General features: G+C 42.1%; 1 protein-coding gene across 3 annotated transcripts in view; it reads right to left on the bottom strand.

Moving 5' to 3' along the window:
• Positions 1 to 15,687, bottom strand: part of KYNU (kynureninase) — a 988,121-nt gene that overhangs the window by 542,319 nt on the left and 430,115 nt on the right. For all 3 annotated transcript variants that reach the window (XM_078682489.1, XM_078682491.1, XM_078682490.1), the window contains exons 6-7: positions 3,803 to 3,874; positions 3,180 to 3,254 (exon numbers count right to left, since the gene is read on the bottom strand). In XM_078682489.1, coding sequence (XP_078538615.1) covers positions 3,180 to 3,254; positions 3,803 to 3,874 — 147 coding nt within the window. The remainder of the gene's footprint in view (positions 1 to 3,179; positions 3,255 to 3,802; positions 3,875 to 15,687) is intronic.

Genomic DNA, 15,687 nt, shown 5'->3' with positions numbered 1-15,687 from the left:
ACCTCCTACATGAACATGAATTCAGGTACAGGCGTGTAAGGGGTTTTGAATCTGCCCTACATTGTCTGAGAGAAGCAATCATGCTTTCTTTGGAGGAAATCAGAAAATCAGCATCTGTTCATCTCTTAGAACACTGTAGATCCTAACAAATTCCTGTAAGGCACCGATGAATGCGCAGCATGTCCATAAATATCTTTAGAAGTGAGCTAATCCTTCCTAATAAATCCCAGCCAACAATTTTGAATTAGGTCTTTTGAGTCATGATGTCCTAAAATACAATACGAAATACTACAGGAGTCTTGTTTGACCTGCCTGCCATTTAAATTTTGTAAGAAATTGGTTTATTAATCGAGAGGGTAGAACCCCACTCAAGAAACAACCACAATCATTGTCAGGGTGAACCACAAAAGTCACTAAATTACACTACGCCTAACCCTCTGGTAGGTTGGCATAAAATCAGTCAGTCTTAACTTACAGGCAATGAGTACATTATTTATGAAGCACCAAAACTGTAATAAAGTGAAAACACTACACAATAAAAACAAGTCCAATTTATAATCATAGAGTACATTTTGATAAATAAAATGATATCAGTACAACAAAAATCTCTATCAGTGAAACCAAAGATATTCGATTTTAAAAGGTTTAGTGAATGAAAATAGTTCCTAAAAGCACGAAGCACCACTCATGGTCATCTGACCACTCATGGTAGGCTGGGGAGAAGTCACAAATTCTGCCCAACCACGATTGAGGGAGGGTATGATACATGGACTATGTTAGTCCCCGAAAAGTTATCTTCTCAGTCCAGCGCTAAGAGTTCAGCTTGCATTTGAGGAGGCTGAGCATTGGGGATTGAAGTGTTTTGCTGAAGGTCATCGCTGTACAACCAAGAGCCAGTCGAGCAGTGGGGATAATCGTTGCTGTAACTTCATGTTGGAGGTCATCGCGGGCTGTTGTTGCTGTAGTGTGAAGTAAAGGTCTCGCAATGACAGTCCACACAAACAATCATTGCTGGAGCGTAGAGGAGGATTTCAGAGGAGGAGCTCTGGAGATCCTATATTTATACCTGGTGCCAGCCTTTGTGTCCTACCCCCACATCTGGTGGAAAGTTCTTCCTCTACCCTTGTCACAGATCCAAATTGTCTGGGTGTAACAAAGGGCAGGCATGCCTGTTATAAAGTTCCTTTGTGTGTGAAAGAGGCAAAGCCCTTTGATGTTTAAGTGGGGCTATGTAAAGACACCCCCAGTCATTCTGCGAGGAAGGGCTATCCTGTCCACACCTATACCCCTTTCTGTTAGTGGCTGGAATTATTACACAATCCCCCACAACACAGCAGTCACAATGGCAAAAGGTACAGTTGGTTAAGACAGGAAAATGCCAAGTTTCTAAAAGTGTACGTTTCATATTTGTCCTTAAAAACTGAAGTGACCATTAATGAGGATTTGAAATTACCATTCATTTGAGAGGCAGATTGAAATTGTAGTTTGAAACTGCATGCAGGTTGCAGTGGCATGCCTGAGACATATTTACAACTACTTTAGTGGGTGGCACAATGATTGCTGCGTCCCATTAGCAGCATTTAATGTACAGGCCCTGGCTACATGTAATACCATTTACTAGGGACTTACAAGTAACTTGTATGTACAAGTCATGTATATGCCAGTTGTGCCATGTTTTAGGGAAATAGTACAAGCCCTTTAACACTGGTTAGGAGGAAAAAAGTGCACAGAGTCTTAATGCCAACATAAACGGGTTCAGCAAGAGAAGGCAAAAAGCTAGGGTTGACCCTGCAACACATTCACCCTCTTGTCTCCACCTAAAATCATGTCCAGATGGAATATATGTTAGAGAAGCAGCGGATTACCTCAATTCTCAACCACTTATTCACCACATATTCCTCAATAAGAAAGAAAATATTTTAAGTGGGAAAGGAGCCCAAGCGTAGTCCCTACTGGGAGGAGCAGGTCCTAAATCACCACCCTATGATTGCCCCTAATCACAGTGTACCTCCATATACTGTTTTGAAAGAAAGGATCCTGGCAGCCCTAATGAACTGCAAGCTCTCAGTAATGTCCCAAATCAATCCAACAATCATGGACACCCATTGGTAGCGCTCTGTGTTCCGGAAAGTCCCCCTACCCATACAAACAAACCACAATGGGCAACTGAAAATACCAATTGTGATTTCACAGCAAGGCTAATGCAACGTTATCTACATTGGACATTGCAAATCATATTTAATCTATAAAACGTCAGAATCATTTAGCCATTGTGTGCCTAAACATGAGAAATCGTACCTTCATAAAACCAACTATCAAAGCACAGAACTGGCTGGTGGTGATGCAATAATCAAATTTAAAGTTTGTGTACTTTCACAAGGCCTTCCGGGGTGAAGGTCCAGGTTATCTTCTGATAGCTAGCTCCAGCAACATGAAAGAAACTTCCCAGCAACTACTGCAACACAACTACACTTTTTCAGATGGATCACTTATGTTTTAAAGTAACCAGTAACTGATTTTACCACGGATTTTCATAGCTAGAGTGGAGAGTAGATGGCCAGGTGAGCTGTCGGTTCTTGACATTGCATTTACAGGGGCCAAATCTTCTGTATGATGGTTTATCTGATGTGCAATTTAGCCATGATTTATGTAATCCTAACCATAACTGTTTTATTGTGCACTTCGTATCATAATTTGCTTTATCTTTTCTCAGTGATGAAGACAACAGGTGTTACCAATACTCGATATTATGATACTAATTTTTTTTATGGGAATAATCATAGGCAGAGATAGCCTTATGAAAGTCACACGAATGCCTAGCTTTGGTAAGGCTAGCATAGATACTTACATTACTGCTCTCTGCGTGTTGGGATTTTTAATGATACGTAAAAGTAGTAATGCTTTGCGTTGATTTGTACTACTTTGCACCACATGAGTGCCTGCCCAAAACATAACCAAATACTCTTCCCCAGAAGACAGGTGCAAGTGATTACTGTGTTATCTTGCCAGCTATGTAATAGAATTTAAAGGGTCATTGAACTAAAAGAATTACACCAATATGCCTAAATTGAACACTTTTAGCAACTAAGCTGCAGTCCTTTCAAAGGATACAGAAAGAAAATGCAATTAAAACGTGAGCCACCAATCCAGTGTGAAATAAAAAATAAATGTCCTCTCACCTTTCGTGGATGAATTAGCAGCATGCTTTTCGCAACATCAAATCCTCGAAGTTGAATTTGAGATTCTATTGTATACTGCAAAAAAAGCCGTACATAAAAAAATAAAAGGTACAGATGAAAACGACGCGAAATCATTTCCGTAATAGCGCTATTCAGCTGACAAATACACATGAACTTTCCACCGACCCACAAACCAGGAGAATAATTCAATCAATGCTTTAAAATAATGAACAATGTTGCTACAAATTATGTTTGAGCCCATCTCAAAAATAATAACAGGGCTTTCGTTCCCAGCAGGGAAATGTTGGTTAAGTGTTGCAAGTTCTATATTGATTTTACTCCATCAAGCAGAAATAAAGCAACAATGCGTAATGAAAACATAAAATACTGGATGATTTCAAGCAAGTAGTTTTCCAGATGTAGTTGAAAAGGGATAGAAATCAATGTCTAAAGCCAATCAATCGTCTGATTCTAACAAAAGAAACATATTTAATTCTGTAAAAGGTCTTAAAATCTAGAAATTGTTAACGCACGTTCCTCCAGTCTCCCTCTTCCGATACACAAAAGTGTTTCTCTTAGAAAATGATGTCAAATTGCTACATAGATTAAAACACGTCTCTCACGTGGTCTGATGGAAAGGCCTTGGCTTCTAGGAGGATTTTATGCCGACTTGCCGTAGGTCTGTAGAAAGATAGCTAAAAAAAACACAAATAGGCAAACGTCATGCAAGTAGGTCGAGGTGCTTAAATAAAGAACAAAGTAAAAAAAAAAATTCAACATTATCTAAAGGACTTTCATATCACCCAATAAAATCCCCATCCTTCTTAAAAAAAAATCGTTAGCAAGAGAGATTCTAGGGTGCAGCATGGTAACGTTTCAATTACCCACGAGTCATCTTCATTACACGAGATCTCTCTTGTGCATCTCAAATTTGAATTTCAGCCCCTGACACGCAGCACTTCTGTCTGGTAACATATGACAGGGGATCCTATTAAAAGCATGTACGTTTTTGAAGGTTAGATGCCCCCTCTCTTTTGGGTCTTCTTGAAGGAAAAGAGTCGTCAAGGGTACTGGCATTTCTGGGGGTGGGTGCAGAAGTTAACAGTGTCCCAGTTCTATTTGTCCTGGTGCCTGCCTTAGGTCAACCACCACAGCTGTTGAACATGGTAGGAGACCGCATACAAAAAGAGACGCTGCACCTTGCCACATGCACCTTTTGTGCAAATACCTTTCAATGCAAAGCAGCGCTGTCTGCTTACCTTTACATACAAATATAAATATATACATACTTACAATGTCAGTTTTCGATATTTTAAGCAAATGCATATGTGCTTGGTCTATTAATCTCTTTGATGTTCGTAAGCAGACAACGGAGGCTAGAGGCAAAGTGAAATACAGTCCTCTGTATTAAATGCATTAATAGTTGCCCTAACAGATGCAACTGTTGGTAGGCAAGCTGAAATAGGTTTCCTGGGCAAAATTGGTTCCATGTTGTGGAGTGCTGTTGTGCTCCTCATTTTTTATTCTTTGATGAAAAGGGACATCATGTTACCATACTTAACTAAAACATCTCTTGATTCCATTCTTTTTCAGTTCATTTCTGGATTTTTTTTTATCAAATTCAGCCAACACTCCCACTGCACACAGCATTCACCAGGGTTTACCCAGGCCCACACTACACGGGTTGCCAACCCTGTTACGCACAGCCTTTTGCTGAATGCAGTGGGGAGTTGTCGCAGGATCTGCACCTATACACAGCATGAGAGGATAACAGCCCACTGGGCTTAGCCTTAGCAAATCCCACTGCACACAGCCTTTAGCCTTCACAGAGCCAATTTGCCACTGCCTCTGCTGAACAGCTTCTGCCATCCACCCTCTGCTGTCAGCGTACTGCCCCTGACCTTACCATCCAAGCTCTGGTATCAGCTTGCTGCATCTGCCCCTCCTGCCAGCCCTCCAATGTCTATGTGCTGCCTCTGCCCCTACAACCCTCCATTGCCATTGTACTGCCTCTGTCTGTTCCATGCCATCTATTGTCAGCTTGCTGCCCATGCCCTCCCTCCTGCCCTTTTTTATCCAGGTGCTGCCTCCGCCCCTACCATCTGGCCCCCATTGTCCAATTGCTGCCCCTGCCTCCCCACCTGCTCTCAGTGGTCAGCATGCTAATCCTGACCCTCCGGCCTGATCTCTGAGGTCAGAGTGCTGCCCTTCCCTTTCTACCTATCCTTCATTGTCTGTAAGCTGCTGCTGACCCTCAAGACTGCCCTCTGTTGTCTATCTGCTGCCACAGCCTCACCCTACTTGCACTCTATTGTCAGCTTGCTGCACCTACTCCTCCAGCCGGCCTGCCATGCTCAGCTTGATGCCCCATCCCCTCCTCCCTGACCTCTGTGGTCAGCTTCCTGCCCCGCCCCTCCCACCTGCCATCCATTGTGCTGCTTTGCCCCCTGAATTTATGTATTGGCAGCCACACCATTTTGTTTCTAGCTGTGGCTAGCCAATCAGATTACTTGGTGCCTTGCGAGTAGTCCTGGCCCTGGGAGAAGAAGTTCCCAGGGACAATCAGAATAACTTATTTCTATAATGGACTGTCCCAAGGGACTTCAGCTCGACTGTCCCACGGGACTTCAGCTGGAAAAACTGATCACACATTCCAACTCTTTCAACACTTTCAAGCACACACAGAGCTGCTCTAGTAAATTGCGCTAAACTGATTGAACAGATTTACACCAAATCACAAAATGCATGCTTTCTGAGAATAGTACTAACTTTTTGTCAGACGTGATGTAATTCAGTTCAGTCATTTTTCTTGTAGCTGCTACTGAAGGCTGTATAGGAATTATATGTGAACTCAGCGTTTTGAGAACCCCACTTTATCTTTGTCCCTGCGAATCACACCAAATTCCTCAATTCCAGATTCCTCAAATGGAGCCAAAGTTATTATTGAAAATTTTTTTTTTTTCCTGTGGAAACTTTTACCTACCTATACCTAAACAGTGGTGACTCCCCAATATATATGTGTGCATATGTGTGCATGCATGTGTATATGTGAGTGTCTGTCCACAGCAATTATATCTGTGGCACAATGTGTGCCACCTCCTAAAATTCCTTTCTACAAACACAATTTCTCAGAAGGGAACACCACTTCAAGATAACTTTCTATCAAACGTTTACATACAAAGTCAGAGTTTAGCCAGAAATGTAACTCAGTGTGAATACTTCACAGGTCTCTTAGGTAGCAGGGAAAAATGTTTTATTCTAATGCCTTTGCGAAACTTGATTAACTATAGCAACTTTTCACATATTAGTATGTTTTTTTGTCTTCTTATTTTGTATGTTGTAAACGTCCCTGGGGAAATACTGTAGCCTATGAGCTATACCACCATAGGATTAATACGGTAACTGAAAAGCAAGCTCAGAGATCTCATATAAGATATAAAAATATGAAGATGGATCATGAATGATATCGAAAATATGAAAGCATTATATTGACTTCTGAAATCTAAAAAGAGCTCATTGATTATCCTGCTTGCTAAGGAAATTATCCGGATCAAAGATTATTTTGTCAGGGACGGTTATGAAATTTAAAATAGTCTCTGAAAAAAGCAGTCACACTCATATGACACATGTTTTTCAGGCCGAGGCATCGGTCAAGGACTACAAAAACTTCCATTTAGGAGCCTATTGACAGGAAATGCTGGTTTTATTAATTTATGCCTAATTAAAACAGGAAAAAAAGAATTATTTTGCAGAATCATTAATCTCTTCTAGCGATGTACTCACACGTCAGTACTAGTAGGTAACCTAGGTGAATTTATCCTGGGAAAGGTGAAAAATAAAGTCGTTTTTCAATATGTATAATCTCTATGCTATAGTTGAGTAACTACATACATTATGTCCTGCTCTATGTAAAATATGGAAAATGCATATTTGCTCTGGAAATTTTTTTGTCTGTTCCAAGACCATCTCAATGATGCTGTACGTTCACATAATTGGCATCACTCAATACCAGGTCCAATGCCCTCTAACTAATTATGCACCCCTGGCTGCACTTTCATTTTTGGAGCAACAGTCTTGGCTACAGTTTAACCCCTCCCACACTCATGACGAGCTCACCTCGTCATGAGGTACGCCTGTCGTACGCTCATGACGAGCTGAGCTCGTCATGATACGCGGGATTTGCGAATCTTTAGCGCACAGCGGGAAAACGCTTAGCGCGGATGGGGTTAAGAATGCATGCGACCAACGGGCCCTGTTCAGGGGGTTCTTCTACCCCACAAAACCGGGAAACTCTTTACCAAAGTAAATGCTTTGAACACTGGCTACGACCACATTTCTTAGAGTTGGCACCAGAAATCCTTCACTGCTGGGTTCCATGAAGAATTACCATTTCCTAATTGACCTCCTTTTTTACACTATGAGACGCTTCCTTTAATAAAAAAGTTTGTTTTTTGGAAAGAACATTACAGTACAAATCTGATTTTGCAATCATTCTATATTATAATTTTTCCAGGAAAATGAATTAATTCACTTGAATAGAAACAAATTAAAATATGTTAGCTGGTAGTGTTTTTAAAATCATTTCAGTACATCCATTTTGTTTTTAACTCAAGGTTTTGATTGTAAGAGTGTTGAAGTGGGGAAGAGATTTTGAGTGTGATTAAACAAATACCTCAGGGTCCAGAAAGGAATGTAAAGATGAGGTGAGAGAGGACAGAGCGTGCCAGTGGCCAGATAAACCCCCCAAAAATCATGACATTGAGGCCTGTGATATTACAAAATTGTCCTAAAGTTGACACACAATGTACAGAGCGTTCTTATTAGAATGGATTGTACCAGCAGGGAGTCTGACATGTCCTTAGAAGAACATTCAATAAGTTCAATGCCATCCTGGAAGCGGACATTGAACATTGATCTCTTAGGATCCCAGAGGAGGGACAGAATAGTTTTGCTGGGGCTATCCCGGGTGAAGAGGGTACCTGTGAGGATCTGGGTGTATTACACAATATTTCCTGGTAGCCTTAGCATGGCATACACTCTCAAAAAACCTTTATTGAGCCCAGTCAGGCTAGTTTTAACAAGTTTTGGCTATACAGCAGCAAGACTAGAACAAAGGAACTTAGGGTCCGATTACAATGATCGGAACCATATTCTCCACCCTCCATATTCCAATGGCGGGTGGATGGGTATCAGTCAGAAAGACCGACCGCCATCCATCCGACGGGCTCCTTGAGTCAGCTGGTGCGACAGAGGGGGTTGCATTCCCTACAATGGTGGCGATGCCTGCCAGGCACAGCCATAGGGTTACAATGTCCCTTTCCGCCCACCTTTTCATAGTGGTTAGCCTGCCATTAAAAGGCAGACGGAAAGGGATTTTGGAGGTCCATAGCAGACCCACCTTCCCCCCTAGCCCTCAGCTGTGGGTTTTTGGGGGAACCTATGGAGCCCCACTACAAGCCCCTGCACTACGTGACAGGAACTGCATGGTGCCTCCAAAGTATTGCAGGGACATGTTGAGTGTCCCCTTTTGGCACTGCAGCAGGTTCTGCAGCTGGCAGCACCTGCCGCAATGCAAAACGTAGACATTGCGGCCGTCGTGGTGGAGGTCGAATCGTAAGTCCTCTGGTGAGACCGCACACAGCCTCTCGGGCGGTCCCGCTTAGGATAGGGTGGCGGGCAGACTAAGGTCTGCCTGCCATTCTAATCAGCCTCTTAGTGTAAAACATTTAACAGTACCAAACAAAACCAGGAAGTAGCCACACACCACAATAGATACACAAAACCAATTTATAAAAATAGAGTATCTTTTTATACACTTTTAGAGCACTTGATGAGCAGAATCCACCAGAGAGTCCCAGAGATACAGATTTTCAATGATTGTATCACTTTTTCTTTCAACCACAAACAAACATTTGTCAACAAAAAGTTAGCAAACATTTCAAACGTTGGAAACAGTTAGTAGGCTAGTCCGGCCCAATCTGGGCGCCAAAATCCAACAGAGAGAAAGTCTAGGGGGCCAGTGAGGTAGATTTACCTCTGCACTGGAAAGTTTTCCACTTCAGTTCCAGCCTTTATAGTCTGACTGACACAGACGATAATAGATGCTCCAGTTCCTGTACAGTCATCCAGGGTGCCTTTGTGGTGATTTCTCTGTCCACGAGTGACGTGGCGTGATTTTGACCACCGAGGTTAGGGTCCCACAAAAAGTCCTTTTTGAAACAATAGAAGGCCAGCTGTGGCTGGGTTACCGATCTAATGGCACTGCAATTGGAACACACTAATGGTGCGAAAAGTCCATCTTGGGTGACCAATCATGCCTCTGATGCCACTCCTGTGTTTAGCTGACTCAGGTGCAACCTTTGGCCATCAAAGATCATTCTCTTGGGGCACCCAGCAGCAGCTATCAGCAAACCTTCTCCGGCAGCCAGCATTTTGCTGTTTTAAGTTTCGGGAGATCAGCAGACTGATCCTTTGAGTCATTTCCTCGGTCTGGGGCTGGGATCAACTTTTCCCTGAGCTAGGAGCCACAAGTTCAGTCCAAACTTTGCTAACCCAAAATGCAACAGGTACAAAGCCTCTCTTTGGGCAGCTCTTGTTTGGTCTTCTTTCCAAACCCAGCATGATCTACTGGACCAGGATGGCAGGTTTGCCCTATTTGTGCCATTAAAGTGCTTCGGGGGGACCACGTAGTCATTACCTACCAGGTGATGGGGCAAGGATTTGCATATAAGCAACTAGCTGGCTGAATCCTCTCATTAAAAAATCATAATAAAGTACTAATAAATGTTTGTGATACTAATTTACACAAATTTCGTACACAATGTAGAAGAAGGGGAAGCTTGCCTATGCATCTACAAACAAGAAATATGAATGAGACTAAAGTGCCCGCTAAAAAACGCAGAATTGAATTGCGCATCCGCCAACTGCATGATGTCATAATACTTTGAGGGAAAGCTTTGCCTCTGCGCACTAACACAGAAAATGGCCACTTCAGAATTCACATGCTAAGCATCTGCTCTGCTTGAAACAAAACTGTATTTTATACTAAGTACTAATGCATAAAGAATTATTTTTATCACATGGGTTTAGAGTAGTAATAACTTAAGTGGTATACAGTGGAACCATTTTATTTGAATCTAACATATTGTCTTTTTGATTTCTCTGTTAGTTTGTAATTTGGCCTAAAATGAGAAACAAAGCTAATAACCACGTGTGTCGTGCGCACTGGCGCATTAGAAACAACCTCTGAGTTGTAATCTCAAGTCTTGGAACTTGATCAAGGATGACTTTTTCTCATAGTCTGAAAGTTGATAGAACATCCTGAACACTCAATGAACAAATGTATAAATGTTATACAATGTTAAAAAAGTAAAATGAAAACGGGTGGGAATAACGCTTGGGTGAAGCAAAGTAATGGGTGGGAACAGAAGACAATGCTCTTAAGAAAAAGTAATACACTTAGTATGGTGTGATGACCATCTCCTTGGCTTGTCCAATCAGAATTCACAAGTTATACAAGTTTGAAACATTTAGAGGTCACATCTGATAGAGACTAAGGGGCACATTACGATCGCGGTTTTCCCGCATCCTCCGGGCCGGCGGAAGCCACCGCCGGCCCGGAGGATGCGGGAAAACCGCTGGGGAGGCACAAAAGACCCACCGCCAAATTAGGATCGCGGTGGGTCTCAAAATCGGTCCGCAGCTTTTCCGCCGCGGTCGCCTTCCGACCGCGGCGGAAAAGCTCCAACATGGCTGGCGGTGTCTATCAGACACCGCCAGCCATATTAGGATGGCGGAAAACAGATGACTTTCCGCGGCGGATTCTCTGCCGTGGAAAGGCATACGGTGATTTCTTTGGGGGCCCGTTGCGGGCCCCCAGGGTGATTAGGGGGGTGGGGGTGCACATGGGGGGTACCTATGGTACCCCCCTGCATTTGCGTGCACGAAGCGGCAGGCACCGCGCGGTGCCTGCCGCTTTGTGCATGCAAATGCTAAGCATGCATATTTAACCTTGCGGCGGTTGCTGCTTCAAGCAGCACCCGCCGCAATGTTAACTATTGAGGATGTAACCGCCAGGCTGGCGGTCACATTCTAATTGCACTGGAGGGACCGCCGCTGCCCCTGCGGACGGTCCCTCCTCCTCTAGGATGGCGGACGGACGCAGGTCCGTCCGCCATCCTAATGAGCCCCTTAGTTAGATTCAGTGCATCTTCAGAGTGTTGTTTGGTAAATGGGGATGTTGTCTTTGACGAAGAGAGAGAAATGTACCTGTGCCAGCCAGATAGCATTGCCACCGACCCTGATGAATTCTAGGACTATGTTGGGAAAAAGGTGGTTGAAGAAGAACAGTGTGTGAAACATGTTGAAGTGATGAGTTCTGAGTGATGAGTGATGCAGGGTCACTTCTCTATAGGATATGGCCACAAATAGTTCCCCAAGTTCTTAACTTTTATGTTGAAAGTCCAGATTCTCTGAAAATGTTATAGTCTCGATCCACAGGTCAGCAAATTTGCATAGGTGCAGTTTTATGATGTGTGAGATTTCACAAAATATTCCAAGTGTACCTGGTAAGCACTTCACTGTGAGGTTTCCATTGATAGTCCTGGAAATGTTTAGGGTGGACCTTTTTCTCATAACTACACCTTGCACAGCGCAAGCGGTCACTTCTTTTCTACGACTCAAGTAGATTTTTACTCAGACGGCAGCTTTCTCAACCCGAACAAGCAGTTTCTTATCGCGAGTGGTCACAATGAGAAACCTGACCACCCAGCGTTGAGAAATCTTGCTGGGACGTTTATTTTCCACGCTCCCGCTCGCCAACTTCATGTTGACGATCGCGAATGACGAAAAAACTTGTGGGAAGTTGATTTTCCTGGCTCGCAATCGGCAACTTGACATTGACGATCTCGAGTGAGGAAAAAACTCAGCTCCACGAACCAGAGTTTTTTCGGAACTCCACGAGCTCCACGTTTCGCAGAGTGCGGGAAACTCCGCAAACTCCGTGAGCGTAGCATAGTTCACCGCCCAGGGTTACCAACTACACTCAAATAGGAGATTGGCTCATCAAAAATATTTTTGTAAAAAATACATACACAAGAGCAAAACAAACATTTGCCAGCTTTAAACATCAGGTATTTCTGTTTAATGGTCAAATACAAAAGTGCAGATCGTTTTGTAAATTAAGCTCAAAGTGATCTGCCATTATATCTCATGGCTCTTGTGAGTGAGTGATTCTTGAGAAGGTACACTTCCTGTTTTGGAAATCTACAATAACTTTGTGTGGCCCTATTGATGGCCAAGAAGCTTGAAAAAATCATGTGACGTAATGAAGTCTACAAGTGTACTTGACATAGACTTATTAATGGATTGAAGTAGAAAGCAGAGCCTCTCATCAGAATTGTTCATTTCTCTTCATTTTCTGTCAAAGGTTCTTTTTTCAGTTTTCATTTTGAAGAGAATCAACAGGTCTTCCATTGGAATTGTAAGAAAAGGCATGTCACGAGCAGGATGATTCATTTGCCATAGTAGGATGAGAGTCTGTACCTGCCGCCTTGTCAAAATAGAGATAGTACGCATTGGCACCTCTAGAATTGACAAAATAAAGATATAAAGTTTTTCCCAAGTTCGACCAGAGATCTTTCTATTTGATTGGACTGTTGTGCAATGAGATGAGGGGAGTTTACGTTTGAAGGTACATTGTGATAATACAAAGTCATGGGGTAATTTCCTGACATGGTGTTGTATCCTGGGAAGATGAAGATCCATTGAGTATGTGCCACTCTGAGTGTGTGATGCCAGTGTTTAGGTGTAGATGGTTAGACAGGAGGGATCTGGTTTGAGAATTATCTAGTTTTGCTAAAACAGTTGTTGAGGTCAATCAATGTTCATAGATTAGTGTAGTTGACATCAACAATGGAATTGTGGAAGGCATTTAAGAAGTCTTTGCTGTTAACAGTGGTATGTAGCCCAATGAGAAAAAGTAAGAGAAAGTATCACAAGATGGCAAAGGCATTCTGCAAATGAAAAGAATTGGAAGCTGGATATATTGGATAACTTCTAATCCTCCACCTCTCTTCTAGACAACACTGTTTCAGATCAGAATAATATAGTCTGGGAGGATGGCCTCAGCTTGTATCAGTGCAGTGCCTTAACTAAGCATGTTTTATGTATTTGAACATGAGGTCCTGGTTTAATATGGACATTAGGGTGCTAATGTTTTAGTGGTTGTTTTTTAAATTATTCGAAATGTCAAATAAGTGGTGTTGAGAACATAGATATACATGTTAATTTTACGGAGGGATGGAGAGAAGGAAAAAGGTAGAGCAAAAGTGATTTGCTCACTGTTGGCTCCATCAAGCTTAGGAGCAAATGAATAGGGTTAGGATTAATAGGAAAGACAAAAGCAAGCATACTGGATAGTAGATTGCAATGGGATGTGAGAAGAGATATAGATGGAAATTATATGGGTACAGGAATAGAAGGGATCTGAGAGCAGAGCATTGCTGCAAAGGGGAGGAGAGCATTCTTTGTATTTTGAATGATGTTTCACAGATTGAAGCCTGGGGCAAGAGGTGGGGGTGACAGTAAGAGTTGGACAGTAGAGACTTATAGGGAGAATAGAAAAAAATAGGGTTTAACAATAATGAGGGAGTTGGACTGATAGAAAGGGAAGGCCAAACCAGAGGAGAAGAGAAGGATAAGGTAAAGTGAGGCATGTGAGTGAGGGGTAACTGAACGGACAAGAGGTCAACAGGAGTGAGATAGAGAAATGGGAACATAGGAGTAGTGTGGATAGCAATTATTCTCTTTTGAATGAAGGAATGCACGTAACAGCACTGAAAGCTTTAGGGACATGTCCAACTGTTGAGGAACATCATTAGCCTGGTTACAAAGGAACATCCCAGCTTCTGAAACCACCAAGTTCATAAACTGCAAGCAACTAGATGATTTTGATTCCCAAAATGACCATGTTTGTGAGGTCAATGGAGGAGTAGCAGAGAAACAACCAAGTAGAAAACGAATCTTTGCAAAACCCAACACATTTTAATAATCTAAGGGTTCCACCAATGAGTGGCAGTGGAGAAACACACTGATATTATTAATATTATTATAATTAATATTATTATACATGTTTTGCAAAATGCAAGGCTACCTAGAAGGAGGTTTGTCACTGAAGCTCAATATGGACAATCCAATGTTTAATGAGGAAGGCAGAGACAGGAATGCAGTTTGCTTAGGGCAAATATAAGATAAGACTAGGTTGGACTAAACTGGAGGACAAATACAACAGCATGGATCCTGAATATCGACCCTAAAGTTTCAAATAACCATAATAATGTGGTCACAATGATGTTACTACAAAAATATTGATGAAGCATATATTAATAGGATGTACATTGTTTTTAGCAGTAATGTTGATATGTAATGTATTGTATTTTGGTATTTTAGTGAAGTTATTCTATTTGGAATTTGAAATGTAATTATTATTCTTAAAACTATGGGGTTGATTCCGATTTGGGAAAAACCACTCCGAATAGCCGTACGGAGCGTTTTTCCTGGACGAATCATGCCCTGCAACGTCCCCCGTATGTACGACGAAGTACGATTCGTACCAGGAGCAGGACTCCGTACGAATCGTACAGAATCCATACGAATCAAATCCCCGTATGAATCTCCCTCGGAACCCGCTGTACGCCACACCCGTATGGTTCGCGGCTGGTTTTTCCGACCCAGCAAGTACGAATCGTGTCGGGTACGACCGTACGCCGCTTTCTTTACGGGAGCCGAAAACGTCCGGAGAAGCAGAGTTCGCCTCGAAACAGGTACGGAACGGCCCCCCCGGGTACGGTGCGTGCACCCCATGATTACAGGGGTATGGTGCGTACCCCTGCGATCATGGGGTGTACGCACCGTACCCCGCAATCGCAGGGTGTACGCACCGTACCCCATGTTCGCTGGGTGTACTCGTCGGTTCGTACGGCATGTTCACGATTCGTACGGCGAGGGCTCTGGAAAAGATTTGTACGGACAATTTTTTACCCTAATCGGAATCGAACCCATATGTAAAAGGGCCTATATGTTTTTATTTAGGATGTAATGTTTATTGGGGTATTGGCTGCATAGTGTTTATATGCTATTTATTATGAATGTGTTATTTTTTTATGCCTATTTATTGATAACTATTTATACAAATATAAAAATGTTTCATTTTTCTTATTTTTTCCAAGTTTGTGTAATTTATTAGGGACCTGGGTGGATACTGTTTTATTTACAATATATGTTGTCCAATATTAGCTGCTTTTAACTTTTAATGTTAATGAGTTATTGTTTATTAATTCTTTACATATTAAATGATTTTATGTTGTCTTTTATTTTAGTTGTTTTTTCGTTTGATGAATGGGTGTGGCAGTATTTTTGTAAAAGTTATAGTACAATAATAAGAAATTAGGGCTTTAATAATTATGGAAACATTTTTAATTGTATATATTTATTTAGTTGTTTACTTAAA

Source organism: Lissotriton helveticus, chromosome 3_1 (assembly GCF_964261635.1).
Source record: "Lissotriton helveticus chromosome 3_1, aLisHel1.1, whole genome shotgun sequence".
NCBI classification, from domain to species: Eukaryota; Metazoa; Chordata; class Amphibia; order Caudata; family Salamandridae; genus Lissotriton; species Lissotriton helveticus.
The sequence above is the reverse complement of the archived record's forward strand: the minus strand, read 5'-3'. Positions and strand labels throughout refer to the sequence as shown.